Source organism: Symphalangus syndactylus, chromosome 23 (genome assembly GCF_028878055.3).
Source record: "Symphalangus syndactylus isolate Jambi chromosome 23, NHGRI_mSymSyn1-v2.1_pri, whole genome shotgun sequence".
In the NCBI taxonomy this organism is placed as follows: domain Eukaryota; kingdom Metazoa; phylum Chordata; class Mammalia; order Primates; family Hylobatidae; genus Symphalangus; species Symphalangus syndactylus.
In genome coordinates, this window is record NC_072445.2 from 66998790 (window position 1) to 67025073 (window position 26284).

Genomic DNA, 26284 nt, shown 5'->3' on the forward strand with positions numbered 1-26284 from the left:
ACTTCTGGGCTAGACAACCCAGCTAGAGCCCACTAGAGGGGGGCTGCTCCCCAACCTTTGCGAGCCCCCTCCTGCTGGCAACTGCTGATCCTGGGACCAGTGATGGCAGGTCCACCTTTGCCCTCAAATGGTTCTGAACTAGGTCATTGCAGTCCTTTAAATAAATTATCCAAAACCATAATAATAACAAGAACAACATTTATTAAGTGCTAAGCGTTTTACAAATATTAACTCTCTTAATCCTCACATGAATCTTATAAAGTAAGTGCTCTTGTTATTTCCTTTTACAAGTGACCAAACTGAGGCATGGGGTTTAATAAGCTTACCCAAAACTACACAGCAAGGAGGAGGCTGCGTCGGGAATCTAACTCAGTCACTGTGGCCCCCAAGTCCATGCTCATAACCACCAGGTAACAAATGTGCCTCCTATTCTAATTTCTGTCTGACAGTGGGCCCAGTCATGGTTTCAATACAGCTCAGCAGAGCAATGCAGCAAATCCAGGTAGCAACACTAAAATACTCAGAAAAGACCAACCAAGCAACCAAAGCATAACATCAGCAATAGCACAACCAATGTGAATCATGAGAACCCTGTCTTTATTAAATTTGGGGGAAGAAATCAAGGTCACGAAATCAAGTGACTGGTGACGGGGCCTAGAAATGAGTGTCTCCCCCCGGGTTTCCGCTCTGGCAGGCGGGTGTCAGCGGATGGTGTACTTGTCCCACTTCTTCTCGGGGTCATAGGCTTCCCAGCGGCTGGCGGGGAAGATGTGCTTGTTCTTCTCGTACCAGCTCCGCAGCACCACCTTGCCTGCGTGCGACTCGTCCTTCTCCATGGTGGCGTCGCTGAGCAGGCGCACGTCATCGTGCACATCGAAGCTGAAGAGCGGCCCGCTCTTGCCCCTCGCCCTGGCGATGATGAAGTCGTAGAAGGTGTGGTAGTGCGGCAGGATGAGGTCCTCCTTGATGAACATGAGCTGCTCCACGCCGGCGGAGCGCAGCTCCAGGAAGTCCTTGCGCAGCCCCTGGAGCGCCTTCTTCAGGAACTGCTGCACCGTGTTGCCCTTGCGCACCCGCACCGTGCGCCGGTGGCCCGAGCCGTCCCAGTAGCTGAAGGTGACCTCCATCTCCTCGTCCTTCACTTTCTCGCGCTGCGCCTCCCACTCTTGGCGCAGCTCCTCTCGGAGCCGATTCTCCTCCTCCTCGCGGTCGCGGTCTGGCAGGAAGCTGGTGTCCACATCGGGGTTCTTGCCCAGGTTTCCGGCGCGCCTGGCCTCGGCCGCGTCGGCCTGGTCATCGAGGTCGTCTAGTACAAAGGACAGGCAGGAGATCTTACGCTTGCGCTCGCGCCGCTGCTCCTGCTCCCGCTGCCGCTCCTGCTGCAGCCGCTGCTCCTCCAGGTGCTGGCGCTTGGCCAGCTGCCGCTCGCGCTCCCTGACCAAGGCCTCCTGCCGGGCCTTCATGTCGTTCAGGGTCACCAGGCCCACCGTGCTGGACTTCAGCTCGGCCTCCACGGCGTCGTAATGCGCCGAGAACCTCTTGTCCACCTGCGACTTGAGGATGGTCTCCTCGGCGATGCGCTGCTTCAGCACCTCCATCTGCTCCCGCTGCTTCTCGCGCTTCTTGAGGAGGTGCATGGCACGGCCTGCCTCGCGCATGGTGCCCTTGTACTGCGCCATGGCCCGCGCCTACCCGATGGGCTCTGCAGCAAAGAGGAAAAACGCGGCAGGTAGAGGGGGGCCCCACGCAACGGCGGGGAATGCTCAGCTCTGCGCCTCCTCACAGGGCTTTCGGCAGTGATGGAAGCGTTCCGGGGCTGGGCCAACCTGCTGGGGTAACCACCAACCTGACAGTGTCACCAGGCACCAATTTCCAGCATTTTATTTGACCTCAATAAATGCAAATGCGAATGGCCCCACGTAACGGGTGGCTGCCACGCCTGGGCGCAGCGCTGAATTTGGGGAGCTGCATACAGAGAGGGTTGGGCTACTGAGCGGACCCTTACCTGCCCAAGCACCCTGTCGAGCGGAGACAAGCGGGAGCTGACCTCCACGAGAACCACCCACGAGCAGAGGCCCACTCGTCCCCGGCTCTCGCGACAGCCGTGGACACAGGAAGTGGAGGCGGTGCGCCCCCTGGCGGGGAGGCGGGCCCTGAGGAGAGTGCCAGGCTCCTGGTAGGGCGGCTGCGGAAACAGGAAGTGGAGGCGGCTCGCCCCCTGGCGGGGAGGCGGGCCCTGGGGAGAGCGCCAGGCTCCTGGTAGGGGCGGTGCTCCTGTGGGGCGGGCCAGCGCGGGGAGGATCCTGGAGGAGGCGCCTCTGGCCCTGCCCAGCCGAGGCTGGCTGGGGCTCCTATTTTATGCTGTGGGTAGGGCGGGCCCCCATCTGCCGTGCGTGCGTGCTGAGCCTTCTCGTGCCCAGTTATAAACACGCAGAAGCAATGTGGGCACAGCGCAAGCTGCTGTGGCCTCCCAGAGAGCCTTGCAACCGCCCCACAAGGCTGCAGCCCTGCTTTCCAACCCTCCTCCTGCCGCCTCTGATGCTACCGCGCTGTGGCATCTCGTGAACATGACCTGCGCACCACTGCTTGTAATTCTTTCTTATGGCCCCAACACAACAACCATTCTTTGATAATAGAACCCTACTCGCCCCCCAGTTTCGTGACAAAACCTGCACTCAGCTGGTTTGACCTCTTCTATACAGCAGTTTCCCCCGGGTTCTAAGCGCCAATAACCATGGGAAACTGAGTTAGAGTATAGCGGTGTCTTTACTGTGAGCCTTTAACATGCCAGTTTCCACTGGAACTCTCCAAGAGCAGGGCAGACCAGTTCATGTTTCGTGACCGTTTCTCCCCTGCAGGAGATCTGGCAACACTCGCTGAAACCAGTGCTTCCTGGGACCTAGTTTAGAAAAGCTGGTTGTGAAATATATACTGCGGTTCAGCCTCCTCCCGTCTAAGAGCAACAGTGCCTGTGAGCATAACCTTACCAAGAAGCGTGAATCATATGATAATTACATATGGCACCCACATGTCCAGAGGAGAACAGCAGGGTGTGAGCACTCATCAAATCGTCCAAGCCAGAAACCTAGGCCTTTTCCTGGAATGACGTTCCTCCACATGTAATCAGTTACAGAAGAGGCTTTCACACTTTCCTTTTTCTCCCATTCCCCACCACTTGCCTTAATCTAGAAAATTAACATTTTTTTTTTTTTTTTATTTAAGGCCTTCTCATTGTTGCCCCATCACCAGAATACAAGAATATCTTATTTTATTGAGCTCTGGGATACTGTGTGTTTTGTTTTTGTTTTTACAAATTGAAGATTTGTGGCAATGCAGCATCAAGCGCCTACTGGCTCCATTTTTCCAACAGCATGTGCTCACTTCGTGTTCCTGTGTCACATGTTGGTAATTCTTGCAATATTTCAGACTTTTTCATTATGATATCTGCTATGGCGATCTGTGATCGTTGTTCTGTGAGGTTATCGTAATTGGGGGCACTCCGAAGTGTGCAATAGAAGACAAAGACATTTATTGATTTAACTGATAAATGTTATGTATGTTCTGGCTGCTCCACTGACCGGCTGTTCCTTCACCTCTCTTCCTGTGCCCAGTCTTCCCTAGTCCCTGAGACACAACAATATTGAAATTAGGCTAATTAATAACCCTACAATGGCCTCTAAGTGTTCAAGTGAAAAGAATTGTCACACGTCTCTCACTTTAAATCAAAGGCTAGAAATGATTCAGCTCAGTGAGGAAAGTATGTCAAAAGCCAGGATAGGCCAAAAGCTGGGCCTCTTTTGCCAAACAGTTAGCTAAGCTGTGAATGCAAAGGAAAACAATCTTGAAGGAAACTAAAAGCACTTTTGTGGTAAACATATGAATAATAAGAAAGCAAAACAGCCTTATTGCTCATGTGGAGAAAGTTCTAGTGGTCCGGATAGAAGATCAAACCAGCCACAACATTCCCTTAAACCAAAGCCTAATCCAGGGCAAGGCCCTAAGTCTCTTCAATTCTGCGAAGCTGAGAGAGGTGAGGAAGCTTGAGAAGAAAAGTCTGCAGGTAGCAGAGGTTGGTTCATGAAGTTGACGAAAGAAGTCATCTCTATAACATAAAGTGCAAGGTGAAGCAGCAAGTGTGATAGAGAAGCTGCAGCAAGTTATCCAGAAGATCTAGCTAAGAGCACTGATGAAGGAGGCTACCCTAAACAATAAATGTTCAATGTAGACAAAATAGCCTTCTATCGGAAGAAGATGCCATTTAGGACTTTTATATCTAGAGAGGAGAAGTCAATGCCTGGCTTCGTAGCTTCAAAGGACAGGTTGACTCTCTTGCTAGGGGCTAGTGTAGCTGGAGACTTTCAGTTGAAGCCAATGCTCATTTACCATTCTGAAAATCTTAGCGCCCTTAAGAATTATGCTAAGTCTACTCTGCCGGTGCTCTGTAAATGGAACAACAAAGCCTGGAGGACAGCACATCTGTTTACAGCGTGGTTTACTGAATATTTTTAAGCCCAGTGTTGAGAGTTACTGCTCTGATGATTCCTTTCAAGATATTACTACTCATTAACAATGCACTTGGTCACCTAAGAGCTTGATGGAGATGCTCAAGGAGATTAAAGTTGATTTCATGCTCGCTAACACAACATCCATTCTGCAACTCATGGATCAAGGAGTAATTTTGACTTTTAAGTCTTGTTATTTAAGAAATACATTTCCAAAGGTTATAGCTGCTGTAGATAATGATTTCTCTGATGAACCTGGGCAAAGTAAATTGAAATTTTTCTGGAAGGCATTCACCACTGTAGGTGCCATGAAGGACATTCACAGTTTTTGGGAGGAGGTAAAATATCAACATTAACAGAAGTTTGGAAGAAGTTGATTCAAACAGCATTACATGTTACAAAGAAATCTTTCATGAAAGGAAGAATCAATCAATGTGGCAAACTCAATATTGATTTAAGAAACTGCCACAGGCCCAGCCTTTGGCAACCACCACCCTGATCAGTCAGCAGCCTCAACACTGAGGTAAGACCCTCCACCAGCAAATAGGGCACAGCTCACTGAGTGCTCAGAGGATCATTAGCATTATTTAGCAATTAGGTATTTTTAATGAAATTATGCACATTATTTTCTTAGACAAAATGCTACTGCACACTTACTAGACTATAGTGTAGTATAAACATAACTTTTATATGCACTAGAAAATTAAAAAATTTGTGTGACTGTCTTTGTGGTGGTCTGGAACTGAACCTACAGTATCTCCAAGGTATGCCTGTATTCTTGTTCTTGTCTAACTTCTATACAATATCCTCAGAGATCTTCATAAAAAATGAATCTGATAACATTACTCTCCTACTTGAAAAACTCCAACTTCCCTTGTAAGAGCCACATCAGAATCTCTTTGTTTGTCCTCTAAGCTCTCTAATAGGTGGACCCATGCGGCACTCACCCAGCTTTTTCACTGCGCCTGAATAGAAGATGCCATTTCAGGCCAGGTGCAGTGGCTCACGCCTGTAATCCCAGCACTTTGGGAGGCCGAGGCGGGTGGATCACGAGGTCAAGAGATCGAGACCATCCTGGCCAACATGGTGAAAAAAAAAAAATTAGGTGGGCGTGCCGGTGCATGCCTTGTAGTCCCAGCTACTCGGGAGGCTGAGGCAGGAGAATTGCTTCAACCCAGGAGGTGGAGGTTGCAATGAGCCAAGATCGCGCCACTCTACTCCAGCCTGGTGACCCAGCAAGACTTCATCTAAAAAAAAAAGTTGCCCTTTCATAACTGTTACCTTTGGACATACTCTGTCTAGAAAGTCCTGCCCTTCGCTGTGCTATCCCTGAAGATGAGCACAAATGTCATCTCCAAAAGGAAGCCTCGAGCACCCACCATCACCATCACCACCCGCAGATGGACAAAGTTACCAATAGTCTCCTCTCTCAGGTTTCCCATATAATTACCTTTATTACACTTAACATAAATAAGATAGCCTCTCCACCTCTTTTTTTTCAGTTAAATGATCCAACCTACTAAACTTTAATTCAATCGACTACAGTTTGGCCACAAATACTATATTCACTCTTCCTCTAATCGAATCAGAACTTGAATGTCAATATCATCCCTAAACCTTATCGTCCACCCTCCCATTATCCAGCATCCACCTCCTGAACTCAGTCACGGCCTCCAAATACTATAGCCAGCTCCCAGAATTAAAAGGTTGAGCCTCAAATTCTCAGAAAAGTTTAACAAGAAAAACAACTAGAAAGAAGGAGATGTATCCTACAAGTCTGATATACTGTTCTTTAGAATTTTCCCCTAAGTTCCAAGATGGTAACTTCCTCTTTCAGCCTTAATTCTCAGTGAAAAGTACCCACCAAACTAAAAGCTACTGCTTTAAGCTCTTAAATTTTATCAACAAAATGAGGCTGAGGACCTGAGCCCACACAAATGGTGAAACTTTAAGAAAGAAGAATAGAACAAAAGAGAATGATTGTTCTAGTTATTCTTCCCTGATTCAGACATTGTGGTTTGTTTTTCCAATAGGTTTTGTCATAAAGGAGGAAACAGGCATATTACAGAAAAGTTTGAAAAGAAATGTAAATAAAGTTCACTCAACATGAACACGTAAGTAACATAACTATTAATGTTTGCGAGTTCCGTTCCAATATTTTGTGTGCACATAGATCTGTATATATTTAGCAATTTTAATCAAACTTTGCATCCCATTTGATGACTTTTTTTCCATTTAAGTATTTTTTTTTTTTTTTTTTTTTTTTTGAGACGGAGTCTCGCTCTGTCTCCCAGGCTGGAGTAGTGCAATGGCGTGATCTCGGCTCACTGCAACCTCTGCCTCCCGGGTTCAAGTGATTCTCCTGCCTCAGCCTCCCGAGTAGTTGGGATTACAGGCGCCCACCACCATGCCCGGCTAATTTTTGTATTTTAGTAGAGATGGGGTTTCGCCATGTTGGTCAGGCTGGTCTCAAACTCCTGACCTCAGGTGATCTGTCTTCCTCGGCCTCCCAAAGTGCAGGGATTACAGGCGTGAGCCACCGCGCCTGGTATTCTTCTTGTTTTTATATAATCATCGTAGTCATTGATTTAAATAAATGTGGTACATTCTATTGTAATAAATAAATAAATAAATAAATAAATAAATAAATAAAAGTATCAATAGCAATAATACAACAGAGGGGAGGGAGCAGCATTCTGTTCTAGTGACTCAGAAATGCCGATTAAATACACAAACTAATTTAGAAAAAAATGTGCCCTCCTCCAGGCTTAGTCACAAAGTAAAATATGCAAACAGCATCAGTGTTTTAAAAATCTCGCAAAACTAAAACTATTTTAACAGGAGAAAAAGAACTTAGTTTTCAATACAAGCAACAATAACAGACTCTCCCAAATAACACCTTTTGTCATGATCGGTTTTCATGTTACTTTCCACCAATCTGAATTCTCTTTTAAACGGATTATCCTACAAGTGGCAGATATACTGTCCTCTCCAGAGTCAGCCTTGAAATGAAACAGCTGATGGTGGGCCTGGCCTGGGTGTAGGGTGTGCCCCGATAGCGTCTCCACTCAATGATCCCTCCAACACCACCAGGGTATCCTGAACCAGTTGTCAAAGCAAAGCCACAACACCTCACATCAACCAGGTGCCAAAAAAGAACTAGTGCATGAATTCAGAATTCCGCCACCAGACCAGAAGTCCTTCAAAGGATATCTAAATAATATTATTGCATGCTTTCTAATAAAGGGTTTAAAAATGTCTTCCAATCTTTGCTGGTGGAAAGCCAATATTTTGGCATGCAATCAGGTAGGTGTAAGGGGAAGAACCCTCACGTGTTCAGAGACAGGGAAGTACAAAATATACTAGAAGGGAAAAGCTTGAACAAGAAACCTATGACTTCTATATGTGTTCCCTGGGGGGAGAAATGCACACCACGGGAGAGAGAAATGAAACCTAAGAGATGTCACAATTTCAAAATAAATTCTGCACCATAAATGTCTCTGAGCTGTAAGACCTCATTTTTTTCTTTCATTTGTATCAAAGTAATACATGTTTGATAAAACGGTTTAAAAGAATGGAACATGGTTTTATATTCTTGGTTTAAAAAGAAAAGTAATCCTGAAAGGGTTATTTTCACAAACAAAAAAGCAAGCAGTTTCCTGTCTATTTTTCTCTTCCCTGGAGGCAACCACCTCCAGTCCTTTCAGTTGCTTCTTCTGGTATTTACCTCCTTATTTTCTAATAATTCTTACATTGCTATTTTGTGACTAATCAATTTTAAATTTTGTCTACTGACTTTTTGTTTTGGTGGATGAAGATTTAATTTTTCTTATGATAGATTGAAATGTCTGGCCAGGTCATTTGAAGAAGAGGGTATTTATGGATGTTGTCAATTTCTAAGCCAGATAGGAAAAATGCAAGAAATTACAGTACACGCCAATCCTAATTATAAATAGAACGGCAAAATGCCCAAACAAAATATTAACAAATGGAATTCAGCAGTTTATGAATACATACATGAAAACGGACAAAATAGGCCTTTCTCAAAGGTAGCACAACACTAGAATCTGTGTGTGTATAACTTACCACACTAATAACATCTCAATCCCTGCAGATAAAATATTAATTGCAAACTAGAGTCCTTCACTTAATGAAAAGTATTTTTTAGAAACTTACGGCAAATGTTATTTTCATAGTATGCTTTTATGTCTTTTACAATTTTCTCAAAAATAAAATTATGGGGTGTTTTCACCAGTACGGGGCTTACTACAGCCGGGTGAAGGTAGCTAGTATCCCACAGGCACCTTCTAGGAGAAGGGCAGCTACGGAGAGAAGCTCTGGTGCTCTTTCAAAGGGTGGTACATCTTTTGTTTTGAAGTGGCAAAGTATCATCTGAGGGATAGCTTTTAGAATTTTTACCAGGGAAAAGAGGGGCATGACAGAAGGCAGGGGCTGAGGAGAGTGGCTAGGAGTTCATGCCTGCATAGGAAAGGGTCTGAGAAAAAGTCAGAAGCCTGCCTAGAATAGCACATGTACTAAATGTATCAGGAATGTCCCCCCTCCCACCGTCCTCTTAAAGGAACGTAGAAGATGAAAGTGTTGTTTTATGTGGAAACATGTAGAAAGCATTACAGTATGACACTGGCCAGTTTTTCCGGGACCCTTCTTTTTTTGGAAAGTGCTACGGATGTGGCTTCTCACACTACATTTCACAGCTGCAGCCCATGGAGGCAATTGAAAAACGTGTGTTGAAGCCAACTCTGGCTCTCTGGCAGTCCCCTCCTCTTGTTTTCAATACTGTCCTTGGCAAAGATGATTGGTATCTAAACACCTCTGTGCTCTTTTTCCTTCGTCAAACTGAAAGCAGGTGGTTCAGGTCCTGGGAGGGGAACAATGGTGGGATCGATGATTGCCTTGAAACTTTTATTTTCCTCCCAACTTGGAATGATCCTGGGTGAAGCGCTCCTCTGCTGGGGCAGCAGCTGCTGCTCTGCTGGACCTTTGACTGGGCTCAGGGATGGCCACAGTGCACACGGCTCACAGCCAACACTGAGCACCTGGCAGAACATCATCACGAGTGTCACAGAAGCCAGCAGGCCGAGGGACAGCCGGGCTTGCAGCAGGCAAGGCTGTTCCTGGAGCTGCTTTCCAGGATGACTGCTGCAGGATTCCTGGATAATGAGACTGGTAGAGGGAGGCCACCCTGAGATAACTTCTTGACACTTGAAGCGGATGATGAACAATTATCTAATAAGTTCAGGAATTGAAATTCTAACATAGGAAAGTGCTTCAGAAAATACCTGAATCTAGCATTGACTTTGCGTAAGCAAGTGAAGGACCAAGCACTCTTGGGGAACCCTGAAGACAAAACAAATCAGAGAGGTGCTGCCTGTTATCTCATTTATGGTGTTAACATGTTCATCAGTTATTTATGTTGTCTCTGACAACATTATAACAATAAACAGAGATAGAATGTGCTGTTTGACTCTATGTACATTTGTTCCCTTCACTTTCAGCCCTTTTGTAGAGAACACACCCTAAGGTCTCCCCTGTGACTGTGACTACCTGCCCAGGGAACCACCACCCTGGAGCACCCTGGAGCTTTTGATAAACCCATTCACACCCCCAGCTTCATGGAAAACCAGACCACTTAATAATTTTCCCAGAGCTATCGTGATCCTCCAGGGACTCGCCAGCCCCAGGGGAGTTGCGTTATCATCTGTGGTTGCCAGTCTGTATTTTACTTGGCTCATCACTGTTAGGGTTTATTCTTTAAACAGCTTGTAAACATGGAAGATACTGCCCCAGTGACAGGACAGTTGTGCAATGTATAAACAGGACAACTCCTGTTGCGGCTCCTAACAGGTTGGACCTATGGCCCACCCCCTCCATCTTTTAACTATGTGCAGACTTGTATTTTCTGTTAGAAGCACCATTGATTGTGGTAAGAAATAAAAGAAGAAACAACTTTGTGGTATATATTCTTGCCATTCATTGCTTTAATGTGGGGCCAAATAAATAAAAAGACATGAGCTGGTTGCTTAACATTTATCCCTAGTTACACTTTGAGCTAGGCTTTACCCTAACGCTTTTTTTCATTTATTTTTAAATGTACATACAGCAGCATCATTTGCTGTTTTTGGTATATTGTTGTGTAAGTATTGACAAATGCCTGGACACCTGTAATTTCTGGCAAGGTCTAAATCATGCTCATCTTTCACTTTGATTTCAAAGGTGCTGTTCAGGGCACACATGGCAGAAAATCCGTTCTTTATTCCAGTTAACCCGAGCTTCAGAAGCACCCACTGCACCCTGTGAGCTCATCTGCTGATGCTCCAGCGTGGGGCATTCTGCCTGCTAAGGTCCAAAGAACATGTTCCGGCCTTTGAGTGGTGCTCGGCTCCGTTCGTTGGAAGCGGGGCAGGTGCAACACACCAGCTGGTTAGATCCTGGACTCTATGACTGTTACATGCCGCTACTCCACAGCCCTGGCTATATGCTATGTTGTTGTTTTTTTGTGTTTTTTTTTGAGAAGGAGATTTACTCTTGTTGCCCAGGCTGGAGTGCAGTGGCGCGATCTCGGCTCACTGCAACCTCCGCCTCTCGGGTTCGAGCGATTTTCCTGCTTCAGTCTCCCGGGTAGCTGGGATTACAGGCACCCCTCACCATGCCCAGCTAATTTTTTGTATTTTTAATAAAGACGGGGTTTTGGCCAGTCGCGGTGGCTCAGGCCTGTAATCCCGGCACTTTGGGAGGCTGAGGCGGGCGGATCATGAGGTCAGGAGATCGAGACCATCCTGGCTAACACGGTGAAACCCTGTCTCTACTAAAAAATACAAAAAAAATTAGCTGGGCCTGGTGGTGGGCACCTGTAGTCCCAGCTACTCAGGAGGCTGAGGCAGGAGAATGGCATGAACTCAGGAGGCAGAGGTTACAGTGAGCTGAGATAGCACCACTGCACTCCAGCCTGGGCGACAGAGTAAGACTCCATCTCAAAAATAAAATAAAATAAAAAAAATATAAAGATGAGCTTTCATCATGTTGGCCACTGCATTCCAGCCTGGGTGACAGAGCAAGACTCCGTCTCAAAAAAAAAAAAAAAAAAAAAAAAAAAGATGGGGTTTCATCATGTTGGCCAGGCTGGTCTCAAATGGTCTCAAACTCCTGATCCACCCACCTTGGCATCCCAAAGTGCAGGGATTACAGGCTTGAGCCACCGCTCCCGGCCCTATGTTTTTGTTGTGTTGCCGTTTATTCAGAAGAAACTCTTGGCATATGACTTCCTGGCTAACACGTCCCCAGTGTCTTGGTTGATATTAATAGTTTAACCTGGGGTATGGGAGGGAGGGAGGATGATTTATTGATGACTGCTGTTGCTCTCCTATGGGAGTATATGTGAGGTATTGCTGAAGTCTTGCCATGAAATACTCTTCACAGAATATTTTAACAAAATTGAAATATAGCAAAATATAGCAATGTTTTTGGTATACAGTTCTATGAGTTTTGACACACACAAAATCATGTGATCCCCACTGCAAGCTGGAACAGAATGGTTCTGCCATCCCAGAAAACTCCTTGTATTATCCCTGAGTCACACTCTTTCCCCATCGCTACCCCTGGCAACCACTGATCCACTTTCCACACCGCTAGTTTGGATATTTGACCCTCCAAACGTCATGTTGACATTGGATCCCAATGTGGGAGGAGGAACCTAGTGGGAGATGTTTGGACTGTGGGGGTGGATCCATCATGAATAGATGAATGTTTTTCCTGGCGGAGGAGGTGAGTGAGCTCTTGATCTGTTAGCTTCTGAGAAAGCTGGTTGTTAAAAAGAGACTGGCAGCTCCCCCTCTCTCCTTTTGCGTCCCCCCTCACCATGTGACCTCTGCACATACCAGCTCCCTTTTGCCTTCTGCTTGAGTGGAAGCAGCCTGAGGCTTCCCCAGAAGCAGATGCTCATGCCATGCGTCTTATACAGCTTGTGGAACTGTGAACCAAATAGACCCCTTTTCTTTATAAATCACCTGATCTCAGGTATTTATAGCAACACAAACTGACTCTGATGCATACCTATATTTTTTGCCTTTTCCAGAATGTCACATCATGGAATCATACAATATGTAAATTTTAAGTCAGTTATTTCACTCCAGTATAATGCATTTGATTGTTATCCATGCTGTTGCATGTATCAGTAGTTCATTCCTTCATTCCTTTTTTTTTTTTTTTTTTTTTTGAGATGGAGTCTTGCTCTGTCACCCAGGCTGGAGTGCAGTGGTGTGATCTCAGCTCACTACAACCTCTATCTCCCAGGTTCAAGCAATTCTTGTGCCTCAGCCTCCCAAGTAGCTGGGATTACAGGCACCCACCACCATGCCTGCTAATTTTTTGTATTTTAGTAGAGACAGGGTTTCACCATATTGACCAGGATGGTCTTGATCTCCTGACCTCATGATCTGCCTGCCTTGGCCTCCCAAAGTGCTGGGATTACAGGTGTGAGCCACCGTGCCTGGCCCATTTTTATATTTTTAGTACAGTTTCACCATGTTGTCCAGCTAGTCTGAAACTCCTGACCTCAGGTGATCTGCCTGCCTTGGCCTCCCAAAGTGCTGGGATTACAGGAGTGAGCCACCACGCCCGGCCAGTTCATTCCTTTTTGTTGCTGAGGAGTATTCGATTGCATGGAAGCACCACAGTTTATTCCCTAACTTCTTGAAGGACATTCTTTCCAGTTTTTCTTTTTTTTTAGTTTTCTTAAAAAAGATGGGGTCTTGCTCTATTGCCCAGGCTGGAGGGGAGTGGTGCAATCATAGCTCACTGCAACCTCAAACTCCTGGCCTGAAGTAATCCTCCTGCCTTGGCCTCCCAAAGCACTGTTATTATAGGCATGCGCTACCAGGCCCAGTCCAGCTTGTTTTTATTTCTATACCTATGCATAGGATTGCTAGGTTATATGGTAAGTCTTTGTTTAACTTAGTAAAATCTACTAAACTGTTTTCTACAGGGACTGTATCAGTTGTCATTCTCAGAAATATATGAGAGTTCCAGTTCCTCTGCATTCTTGTCAGCACTTAGTGCTATGGTTTTAAAGTCCTCTAAAAGTTCATGTGTTGGAAACTTGGTCCCCAGTGTGGCAATGTTGAGAGGTGGAACCTTTGAGAAGTGATTGGGTCATGAGGGCTCTGCTGTCATGAATGGATTAATCATTTCATGGATTAATTGATTAACGGGCTAATGGATTAACGGGTTATCATGGGAGTTGGTTAGTTATCACGAGGGAGGGTCTGTTATAAAAGCCAGTTGAGCTCTCTCTTGTGGGCCCCTCTCTATGATGTCTTCTGCCATCTTGTGATGCAGCACGAAGGCCCTCACCACATGCCAGTGCCATGCTCTTAGACTTCCCATCCTCCAGAATTGTAAGAAATAAATTTCTTTCTTTATAAATTACCCAGTCTCTGGTATTTTATTATAGCAACATAAAATGGACTAAGACGTTGGATATTATGGGTTTTTATTTTTTTATATTTTGGCATTCTACTTAACAGGTATGTAGTGGCATCCCATTGTGGTTTTAATTTGCATTTACCAAGTGGCAAATGATGTTGAGCATTTTTTCACGTGCTTACTTGCTATCATACATCTTCTTTAGTAAAATGTCTGTTCAGATCTTTTGTTCATTTTCTAATTGGGTTATTCTCTTACTATTGAGTTTTGAGAGTTTGTATTGTATTCTGAGTACAAGTCTTTCATCAGGCATGTGATTTGTAACAATTTCTACCAATCTAACTTCTCTTTTTATTCTCTTGTCTTTTGCAGAGTAAAATTTTTAATTTTGATGAACTTCATTTTATCAGTTGCTCATTTATGGATCATGCTTTTGATATCTTATGTAGGAATTCTTTGCCTAAACCAAGGCCACAAACATTTTCTCTGATGATTTCTTCCAAAAGTTTTATAGTTTACATTTTCCATTTAGATCTGTGGTCCAGTTTGAGTTAATTTTTATATAAGATGTGAGGTTTAGTATCCTTTTCCTTCCATCTAAATGTTGGACTTCAACATTCCTTTTTTAAGTGACTAGTCTGTCACCCAGATTTTCCAAAAGCCTGCACGAAGCCTGTATCTTCTCTTGATAATGCAAATCTATGGTGGAGGCAGAGGATTATTACCCTTCAGAGTGCTGAAGGTGATCTCAGGGACTGTAGCATGCCTCCCTCTCTCGTTGGCTTCAATACATAGTGTCCTTCAGTAGACTCAGGCTCCTTGGCACATTTTGGGCCACATGTGCCATATAACTGGCTGTCAATGGTGTCAGTGATCTTGACACCAATGGCATTGTGCCTTGGGGCTTCCCCAAATGCTTCCTCAAGACATGTACAGATGGCCATTCTGATACAAAGAAAGTCCATTTTCAGACACACTGTTCCTAAGATGTAATAGTTTGAGAGTCTACTAACACACAGCCATGTTTTCTTTGTAACCAAAATTAACTTGCTGGATCTTGACTGAGCCAGTGGGATTATCTATAATTGTTCTAGGTATTAAGATTGGGTCTTGGTGTCTGCTAGATGGTGCATACTGTTTTCCCTGGAAGAACTTACTGTGAGTGATGCTAAGGATACTGAGATTCCAGGGGCAGATGAAACGTAAAAGGTGAAAGCTTCCTGCATTTTATCCTTGAGATCGTCCGTGCAACCACCATACACAGCTACCATATTCACAGGGTTTGCCTAAAAGAGTTGACTGCAACTGAATATTGCTAGAGGGTCTTCAGTAAACTGAGTATTTTGCAATGATGCAGCAATTCTCTATACAAGGATTGCCAAGACCAAAGGCCAGGGGTCTAGGGGACAGGACCAGACTGACTGAATAAGGATGTAAGGCTTAAAATTATTGCTGGGTTATATGGCCCCTTTGCTACTGCTGTGTGGTTTTATTTTTTTCTGCTGCAGGGTCTGGCATGATGTACATGCTCAGAAATGTTTGATGAATGAATGAATAGATGAACGAACAAATATCACATTGATAATATGACACTGTGATACTACTGACACTGACAACACTAGGCATTACACTAAAAGCATTCAGTGCTACATTTTCACTTTCAATTCTGTATTTTGAGTGAAGGTATCAAAGTTCACTCTTCACACATCCCTGAAGCTTTGGAATCCTGCAGCTGGAAATGCGGCAGCCAAAGACATGGCATACAGAGTGGAAATAGTCCCGCGTGAGGTCGGGAGTCCACAGTGTCGGGAGAATTGGGTTCTAATGTTGGCATTACTGCAAATTTGTTATGGGCTTAGAGGAAGTTACGTAAGTTTTCTAAGCTTCATTTTTTATCTGAAAAATTACACGCTGAGAATTTCTGATCCTTTTGAGTTGTGCAAGGCTAGGATTCAACCAAGAGAACCTTCTCATGACTCATCTAAGTTGATAACAGGACATGAAACAAGGGAGCCCAAAGCTTGTTTGTGTCGTTCCTCCTGTGACTTATCTAGAGACTCCAAACCCCAGTTTCTTGTGGCGGGGGTGGAAGTGGAGAGACGCCAACTCAGCAAAGGCCCTAACTCATGGATCACATCAGACTTCAGCTGTTCGTAATGGGGCTGGCTGATGCGTTGTCAAATTAGTCCAAAGTCAAGTCCAAAGGGCAGAGGAGGGATGAGATCAGTTACAAGAAACCCTGGGTTGGGCAATAGTGGGGAAGGAGGCGGTCACTGGGACTTACAGACAGAACCTGGCAAAACAGCAATGGCAACTGCACAGGCTTCGAGGAGCCAACTCTAGGACAGTGAATGCTAGAAATGCAACCCCTTATGCTCCCCTGAAGCTCCCTGTGAAATTTCTCCATTTCTAGTTTCCTGGTTGGGGGAAAATATTTTCTTCTCTCATGCTCCTCCTCCTCCTTCTTTCCACCCTTCCCTAACACAACAGGACTGTCACCTGCTGGGCACTTCACTGACATGCAGAAACCCAGGACAAGAGGAACACATTCTACCATCAAGGGGGCCACAGATTACCCAACCTGAATTTCTCTGATATCTGCTCACCTATTTATTTTAAAATAAAAATATTTTTGTACTGCTTGAATTTTGTGAAAGCTTTACATAAAACGGCCTCTATGCAATTCTACACCTGAAGGATAACCATTATTGTTGGCATTTGCCTTCAGACTTTTAATGCATATGTTAATGTATATTTTAATACAAATGGGATCATTCTCTATGTGGTTTAACATCCTCAAACAATATAGCATATTTCTTTCCATGGTAACACTAAAAGGCCTATCTAATCTTTTTTAATGGTTCCAACATATATTTTAATATAAGACTATACCAAAATATATTTTACCAGTTTTTTATTGTTAAACATACGTTATTTTTTAACTCTATAATGATCATTCTTATATATGCATCTCTGTGAGATAATTCTTATAGTGCCTAGAACTTAATGTATATAATTATCAGTAACCTTTTTAAACCTGATAGCCCTTGACTTTGATTTTAACTTTAGCATCTTTTAATATGTTCTTCAAATTGTATGATCAAATCTTTTACCAATTGTTTTCTTATTGATTTATAAGAACTTTCTGTATGTTGAGGCTATCCACTGATCTTTCGTATAAGCTCCAAAGATTTCCCTCTCCGTTACTTACATTTTAACTCTATGGGTTCTTTTTTCTTTTCTTTTTTTTTTTTTTTGCCATATATCAGTTTTTGTATTTTTTGTATTTTTGTATTTTTATTTTTATGTAGCCAAATCTGACAGTCTTTACTTTTATGACTTGTGAATTTTATACATATATGAATTTCATACATATTTGAATATAAGAATATATCATATTCTCACTCAGTGTCACACACAACTCAGTTTTATAGGTTTTAAAATGCCTGTTTCTTTTTACGTATGTAGTTATTCTTGTTGGGCTCTAGTTCTGAACATATTGTCAGTCGGTACCAATTTTTTCCAAAATAGAGTACTAAATTAAAATAAAAGCTAAGAAATTTTTCTCAACCTGCCCCATGGGTCATAGGTATTCTTGCTAATTCATCGTGGAAAAATAATTTTAAAAATGTTTTATATTCATTTGCAAGTTACAAAGCTTGCTTGTATACTCTATCAGTTGAGAGTCTGTCCCTGATAAGAGAAAGCCTGACTTACATTGGTTTAAATAAAATATTTAATAACTTATTTATCTGAAAAGATCAGAGGTCACATGGGCTTTGGATGTGACTTGACTCAAAAGTTCAGTAATTTCACCATCCCTCTTTCTGCTTCATTGTTAGGCTGGCACTCCTTAGGGCCACATGATGATTTCCAGCAATTTCCAGGGGGCTACATGCTGTCTTACTTGATTACTCTCTCAGAAGGGTGATCAGATCTGCCAGTAAATTTCTTCTTGCTTTTTAAAATCATCATAGCCAGGGAAATGATGAATAGTCCCTTTAGATTAAAAATATTTTATTTAGGGCCTACCCTAAAGCTGGGGGTAGAGGGGAGAATGGTGGTAAAACACAGGATGCACTGGGGAAACGTGATAGTCATCCAAACAAAAACTGGGATCACATAACCAAGAGGAAGGGAAAATGGAAGCTGAGCGCTGAAATTAGCAAATGCTCACCACACACGCACGGTCCTGCTTGATACAAGAACACTGTGAAGATCAGTAGCTACACCTATCTTACAGACGAGGATACTGAAGACTCCAAGAGGTGTATGTCTTGCCCTTGGTCACTCATCTAGTTGGTAGCGAGGCTCAAATCTAGATCTTATGATTCTAAATTCTCGGCTCTTTCCAGTATCCTAAATTACCACCCACAGGCTTGAAACTACTGCTGAGTATATGGGACTGACTCAGTTCTACAAACTTGTTTTTAAAAATTAAAAATGTTGTCAGGTGCAGTGGCTCATGCCTGTAATCCCAGCACTTTGGGAGGCCGAGGTGGGTGAATCACCTGAGGTCAGGAGTTCAAGACTAGCCTCGTCAACATGGTGAAACCTCGTCTCTACTAAAAATACAAAATTAGTCGGGTGTGGTGGCACATGCCTGTAGTCCCAGCTACTTGGGGGCTGAGACAGGAGAATCGCTTGAACCTGGGAGGCAGAGGCTGCAGTGAGCCGAGATCGTGCACCACTGTACTCCAGCCTGGGTGAGACAGAGCGAGACTTTGTCTCAGATTAAAAAAAAAAAAAAAAATTAAAAAGGTCAAAGGAGATACTAGCTATTCAACATAGGGGTGAGTCATGAAGATGTGATGCTCCTGCTGTGGGCAGAACAGCATGCGAGGTTCCACTATGGCGGCACCAAAGAATTAGAGGATCCTGTTGTCTCTTAGCCTAGGTTCCCCCAAAGAAGTGTGTCTCTGGAGTGTATCTCAGAACTGTGGGGTGGGGAGAACAGGGGAAGCATTGATTCAAGAGCTCCCATCTCCAATGGAAGATGGTTCCTTCACAGGATGTTGTTACCCCACATTTTTTAGCGGTGTATGAGTGAGTGCCCAGTGGGTTGCCTGGGACACCCCAGCCAGCCACTGCATCTGAGAAGCCAGGGACAGGCAGTGAGAAGAGGCATTCTCAGCGTGCTGCTGCGTGAAGCTGGTTGGATAAACTGTTCACTGTAGCAGTGGCTGGAAGGAGCGGGGACGAGAACATTTTAAGTGGGGCATGAGAGGTCTTCCATACGTGATCTATTATAATCTAATAATACAAAACTCGAGTTAAGGAAGTGATACACACACAAGCCCAAATTCCTCTTTTCTTAGTTCATGTCTGATCATTCTTACTTGGAATATTACAACCACCTTCTCACAAGGTCTTCCTAGTTTCTCCTGATTCAACTACTGCAGTAGTCTTTTTAAAATAAAATTTTAAAAGTGGTTATTATTTACTGAAAGGTTCATTACTCCCCACTGCTTCCCGGAACATGTACGAATTCCTTTGCTTGGCATTCAACATGCTTCACAACTGGCTTTACTCTAATTAAACAGCTGTACTTCCCGCAACTGCCCCAGCTGGACTCAAGCCAGTCTAATTTCCTTACCGTTTGATAAACAGGCCAAGATTATTCCTTCTCAGTGCCTTTGCTAATATTGTTCACTCTAACAGGCAGGGATGATATGCAAAACATTTACCAACTGCTATGGCAGGCACTAACCAATGAGGGTGGAGTCTGAGCCAATCAGAACTGATATCAGGTGTAACTGCCGATATGGGTTGACCAGTTGACTCAGTCCTGCCCCCAGCCTCCGTTCGCTCTACTGAAATTCCATTTCTTTCATCTTCCATGAAGTTTTCCTGAACTGCTCTTGCCCATGTTGGTTTTTTTTTTTTTTTTTTTTTTTGAGACTAATTACTACTTTAAATTCTTGTATCCAGAATCTTATTAAAGATGTTCATGTGATTATACAAGAGCCTGAAACACCACTTTTTGGGCAGCACACTCCTCATCACCTCTCCATATGGTAACACCTTAGTGACATTTTCTACAGAGAGTAGAAAGATAGAAGTCAGTCTTTCCTACAGCATGGTTGATGAAAAACAATTTTTATTGTTAATGTTTCAGAAAAGTTTCAGCTTTGAAAATTCATGACTAAAACAATGCATGACTGGTAGTGACATAAATTTTAGAATTTTTGTCAAATACGAGGAAAACCTTTACTAAGTTTCTTTCATGTGTAACTATAAAATTTCAAGGAATTTCAAATATCCTTGAAATGCTCTTTGAATTGCCATTAGATATATTCCTGGAAGCCATCCCAACACCACGATGGCTGGCAATATTTTAACCTGTGTGATAGTTAACACATGGCCCCCCCAAATGCTTTGATACTCCTCACATTGAGAGGTGGGTCTACCTCTCCTTCTCTTGAATCTGGGTGGGATTGTGACTTGGTTGTAACCAACAGAATGCAAGATCACAAAAGGTGATGTGGCTATGGCTTTGGTCCCTGGAATACTCATCTTTGGTGTCCTGACTCATCATGTAAGAAGTCTAACTTCTCTGCAGCCCCCAAGCTTTGAGGAAGCCTGGGCTATGTTTAGGGGATGCAGCTGACAACCCTAGCTACAATCGCCACTGGCAGCCAGCATCAACCACCAGACATGAGTGTGGATGCCTCCATTTGATTCCAGCCCCGGTCAGTAGGGTCACCCCCACTGTGGAGTCTTCCCAGCTCCCCAGAAGTTGCTGAGCAGGGACAAGCTGTGGCCTGTCCAAATTTCTGTCCCACAAAATCCATGAACATAATAAAATGATTGTTTCATGCCACTAAGTTTTGGAGCAATACTTACACAGCAGTAGTGACAAAAGCAACTATGGGCAAAAGTCACTATGACCCAGGTGCACTTCTAATATTTCTGATGCCCTGGGCTTGAGTACAAATGGCCTATATACACCACATGTCTAAATGTGTAAAGGCTTTAAATAGCATAAAGAACACTAATGAATGGTTAAATAAATCTGTTCTCTCCTCCTTCTATGAAAACTATGCCCTTATAATGAGCTTAAAGGCCAGGTTTGGATTTATAATTCCCATGGAAGCCTGGCCTCTCACCTCCTTTACCCACCTAAGGCTTCATCCTCCACTTTGCATCTTGCCAGGCCTCACACATATGCAGACCTGAGTTATATCCACACTCCCTGTAGGCAGTCGCCTCTTGGTCACCTCTTGGAGCACCAATAAACTCACCAGCAGTGAAGTTTATTGTCCTTAGAAAGGTAGATACAGATGAGGGCCCCAAGCAAGCTCTGATGCAGGCTCCAGGTGTGGGGCAGGAAATTCCAGGATCCCAGATATAGTGTGGAATCTGGGGCTTGGGCTCTGGGCGCGTCCAATCATTCCGCCCCCAAAACTTCTCACCTTATGCCAGACAATGGTCAGAGGGGAGCGGCCTTGCTGCAGCCGAAGGCACTACTTCTGCTAACCACAAAAATATACCCGTCTCAACACAAACCGAATGTTTCCTCAACTCAACTTTCCCTTTGTAGTTTTGCCACACTAGACAAGGGGAAGCCAGAATGGAAAGGCACGGCAATCCTAATCAAGGAAAACATTACAAAACACAAGGCCCCAGGGAACGAAGGAGCCAAGGAGCTATGGCTTCATTAGCTTCCTGGAGATCCACCTCTACCTCCATTTCCTGGTTCATTCTTTCCCTCTTGATAGACACGGTGAGGAAAACAAGACGCTCACCAGATATGTCCTGAGGGTTCCAGGAGAGAGTTTCAATGAGGGCAGAGGTCAAAGCTCATGGCTGTCCGGCTGCAGGGACCTGTAAATGTGCTTTGATTTGGCCTGCGCCGTGTTTTCTTTTTTTTTTCTGACTAAGTGGCTAAAACTTAAAACTGGAAGATTTTACATTAGGAGCTGGATATTTTGTTTTTCCTGGAAATTAGGAAGATCTGGAAAACTTGACCTGCATTCCCACAGGGCAATAAGTAGCCAGAAGGATGAGTGGTTGCCCCTTTGATAAGCTCTGAGCTTTGCAGGTCTCCACGGCCTCACCAGCCCGCAGACGCCCTCACACTCATCTTTCTCACTGTCTGATTCCTGGGGTGGTTCAAGCAGGCACTGTGTGGGTTGGCGCTATAAGACACGAACCCAGATATCTACAGGACAGTGAAGACTAAGTGTTATGCTGCACGGTCGCTGAGCCCATGGCAGAAGCTTCATGTTTGTCAAGTGAATAAATGGCTGCAAATATGAAAGACTGTAGTGCAGTTTTGGTGAATATGCCAGGGAGATGGAGAGTCAAGCAATAAACTTAGCTGTTTCAGAATCTTCTCCAAACAGCACATCTCATACAGCTTTCTTCCTTTACTATTTAGTCTTTAATATAATACCCATTATCTGCTAATAATAATAGACCCTACTTTGGATCCTTAAAGAAAGCTCGCAAAAAAACTTCTCAAATAAGTGGATAAATGAGAAAGAAAAGGCAAAACTGCAGTCCCATTGGTGAATTACTTCAAATTTGTCAAGCCTAGGTTTATTTTTATCTTTCTTTTAGACTCAACCATAGTTTTGTCCATTCTATGTAGCCCTTAAAAACAATAAACACCATAGTATGGTGGTTCCTCAAAACATTAGAAATAGAATTACCATACAATTTCAGCAACGCCACTGCTGGGTATAAATCCAAAATAATCGAAAGCAAGGACTCAGCCAGGTCTTTACCCACCCATGTTCACGGCAGCATATTCACAACAGCCAAAAGGTGGAAGCAACACAAGTGTCCATCCACAGATGAATAGATAAGCAAAATGAGCTTCAGCTGCACAATGGAATATTATTCAGTCTTAAAAAGGAACGACACTCTGACACGTGTGACAACATGGATGAACCTAGAGGACATGATGCTCAGTGAAATAAGCGAGTCACAAAAGGACAAATTTTGTATGATTCTACTTATATGAGGTGCCTAGAGTAACCAAATTGACAGAGACAGAGAGTAAAAGGGTGGTTGCCAGGGGTTAGAGGAGTGGGGGATGGGAGTTATTATTTAATTGGGACAGAGTTTCAGTTTGGGAAGAGGAGAAAGTTCTGGAGACGGATGGGGGTGATGGTGGCACAACAGTGTAAATGAACTTAATACCACTGAACTGTACACTTAAAAACGTTGAGATGATAAATTTCATTATGGGTATTTTGCCATAATACAAAATAGGTACAAAACATACACTTGTGAATTTCAGTTTCTCATTTAAAGTCAAAATTAAACACAGATTACTTCCCTGAGAGGATATGGAACAGCTGTCAGAGAAGCAGATGGAATGGGAAGGTGAAAGTCAGAGTTCACTAGGCTAATTGGCCAATTGAGGGGGGACCCATAGTACTTTAAGGTATGCTACTGTCTGACCTCTGCAACCCTCCGGACCAATAAACACCTCCTCCCTTTAGTTAGACAAATGCTGGGAGAATCAGAATTCAATTTTCACAAACTTTTTCAAAATATTATTTAAAGAAGATGCAGAAAAGCCAGTTAAATGTGGGTAAGGCTGGCCTAACCAATGTTTTTAGAAAATACTTAGCATTACTTGGTCAAAGTAACGTCGCAGCCCAAGAAGACCAGCGTATGAAGTGATAACATCTATAGCTGCAGAGGTCTGTTCTGGGACCAGCCAGGGACGCAGACCCCAACCTGGAACATAGAGGATCCAGGAGTGTTAAATAGTAATATTTGCATGGATGCGCAGTTAGATAGTGTATATATTGAGTTGTGTATTTTCTTTCTTCTCTTTTTTTGAGATGGAGTCTTACTCTGTTGCCCAGGCTGGAGTGCAGTGGCTGATCTCGGCTCACTGTAACCTCTGCTGCCCTGGGCTCAAGCGATTCTCCTGCCTCAGCCTCCTGAGTAGCTGGGATTACATGTACCTGCTACCATGCCCGGCTGATTTTTTTTTTTTTTTTTTTTTTTTTTTTTTTTGAGAAAGAGTCTTGCTCTGTTGGCCAGATTGGAGTGCAGTGGTGTGATCTCCGCTCACTGCAACCTCCGCCTCCTGGGCGCAAGCAATTCTCCTGCCTCAGCTCCTCTCAGTAGCTGGGATTACTGGGGTGTGCCACCACGCCCCGCTAATGTTTGTATTTTTAGTAGAGATGGGGTTTTACCATGTTGGCCAGGCTGGTCTGGAACTCCTGACCTCAGGTAATCCACCCGCCTCAGCTTCCCAAGGTGCTGGGATTACAGGCGTGAGCCACCATGCCCGGCCAACTTTTGTAGTTTTAGTAGAGACGGGGTGTCACCATCTTGGCCAGGCTGGTCTTGAAATCCTGACCTCATGATCCACCTGCCTCAGACTCCCAAAGTGCTGGGATTACAGGCGTGAGCGACCACGCCTGGCCAGTTGTATATTTTCAATAGTGTGGCTCTGATAAACATAAATGTCTAATCTCATCATGCCGAACATGATTATACTAAAACACACAGGGAGTTTCTGAAACACATACACGCACTGTAATAATGGATCTGCTTATTATCATGTTATTCTCTTAGATCACACAGCACACATATACTCACAGTCATTCAGAATCCTTGCCATCAATCTGGGTTCTGACCTTAGCTAGCTGTCCGACCTCAGGCAAGATACCTCCTGGGACCTGAATGTCCTCATCTGTAAAACTGCAACAACTCCATCTACCTCGCAGCATTGTTGTGAAGATGAAATGAGTTAGTGCAAGTAAAATCCTTTTTAAACCTGGGTCTATCACGTAGTAAGTGCTCAATAAATTTAGCAATATGTGTTTGTGAGCAGGTAACAGCAGTATCTGGATAGCTCCTGCCTCTGACCCACCCCATCCCTTCCTCGTATTTACAAGTCATTGATATTTTAGTTTCAAATTCATGTGTCCAAATTCTTTGTTAGACTTTTCCTTTCCCATTAGCCCTTTCACCCCAGAGCAAGGATGGTAAGACGCCCAGGGAAAGGTTGCAATGTGAGCACAGATTGCTGTCTGCATTCACACTCAGCTAGGGTTACTTGCAGGAGATACTTGCCCCTAAGCACACAGTCCACAGGTGCCAGGGATAGATGCACACAAGGGCCCTGCTGCCACCATGGCTGGGACATCACCTGCCTTGGGCACAGGCAGGGCCCAGCTTTTCAGATAAGATCACCAGTGTCTGACCCAGGAGCCAAGCGCTCAGGCCAAAAGACTCCAAATTAAGCCAGCTGAGGTGCTTTCTTTTGAGATGGGAGAACATGTGTTCCATTCTTAAGGGGAGAAAGCAACTAAGGACTTCATGTTTTGATTATACTTGGCTCTCACTGCCTCTAACTCCAGGCGTTTGTGGAACAGGGAAATGAGCTCCGAGTCAAATGATAAAGCTGATATGATTCATGTGTCTTTCAGGAGGAAAGAGACAGGAATCGGAGGCCTGGCTGCCTGGACTGTGACGTTGCCCCTCTGGCATGCTGTCTGGGCCTGGAAAAATGCAGCTGGCACTGCCTTGAGGATTTGGAGCAGGAGACAGGAGCTATGTGGTTGCTTGGCCAGCTCCCGAGTACAATAAACTTAATCTTGGAAGTCTTACTCTCGAGGGTGAGGAAAGGGTGAAATGTCGGTATGTAGACTCTGTCGCCAAGAAGCACCAGGAGAAATGAAAGAAGAAACAAATCCCTTCAGTTAAAATGCCAGTGGAAAAACACTTCTGAAAAACAAACACCGAGAAGCACAATGTGTTTTTATGTGCTTGAGATTTTTTTAAAACGAGTTTTGGAAAATAGTCTCTTGATGTTTACATAGTTCCCCGTGAATAAAGGGCAACTGGGAATTTGGCCTGGCCTGGCTCTCAAGTAGGGGTCCGCAAACTGCAGCCCGAGGGCCTGTCGGTCGCTGCTGGCTTCTTTCTATGAATGCTGCCCTACTGAACACAGCCGCGCCCCTCCGTGACCTGTGCCTGCGGCTGCCCTCATACTACCACGACAGAGCGGTGGGGGGCGTTGCAGCACTCACCTCACAGCACAAACACATCAGAATAGTTACTGTCTGATCCTTTACAGAAAAAGTTGACTGATCCTTGGTCTAAAACAGGAGAGGGAAGTACTCACTCACCTCAGTGCCCATTTCATGCAGAGCTGCAAGAGCTGTCTGCCCTACCACAGTGCGGCCACCTAATTGTCTCTTCTTGGCAGAACACATGCTTGGCTGGTGGCTGTGGGGAGGGCAGTCTGGCTAAATAATGCATCAGCAGGGCTGCCTCTGTTCTTAGCTTTCCTGCAGACTTTGCTGGGTCATGCAGCTAGGTTAGATTTCAGAGGGTCCTGCAGGACCACACTGACTTCTAGT

General features: G+C 44.3%; 1 protein-coding gene across 3 annotated transcripts in view; it reads right to left on the reverse strand.

Moving 5' to 3' along the window:
• FAM50B (family with sequence similarity 50 member B) overlaps positions 1-19645 on the reverse strand; it is a 40453-nt gene extending 20808 nt beyond the window's left edge. Inside the window, exons 1-2 of one of the 3 annotated variants that reach the window (XM_055263414.2) lie at positions 19540-19645; positions 182-1702 (exon numbers count right to left, since the gene is read on the reverse strand). In XM_055263414.2, coding sequence (XP_055119389.1) covers positions 702-1679 — 978 coding nt within the window. In that variant the 5' untranslated portion in view covers positions 1680-1702; positions 19540-19645 and the 3' untranslated portion in view covers positions 182-701. Of the gene's footprint in view, positions 1-181; positions 1703-2005; positions 2208-19539 lie in introns of those variants that run through there. The other 2 variants (XM_055263413.2, XR_010119203.1) reach the window with 2 other exon arrangements.
• Positions 19646-26284: the final 6639 nt, after the last annotated feature.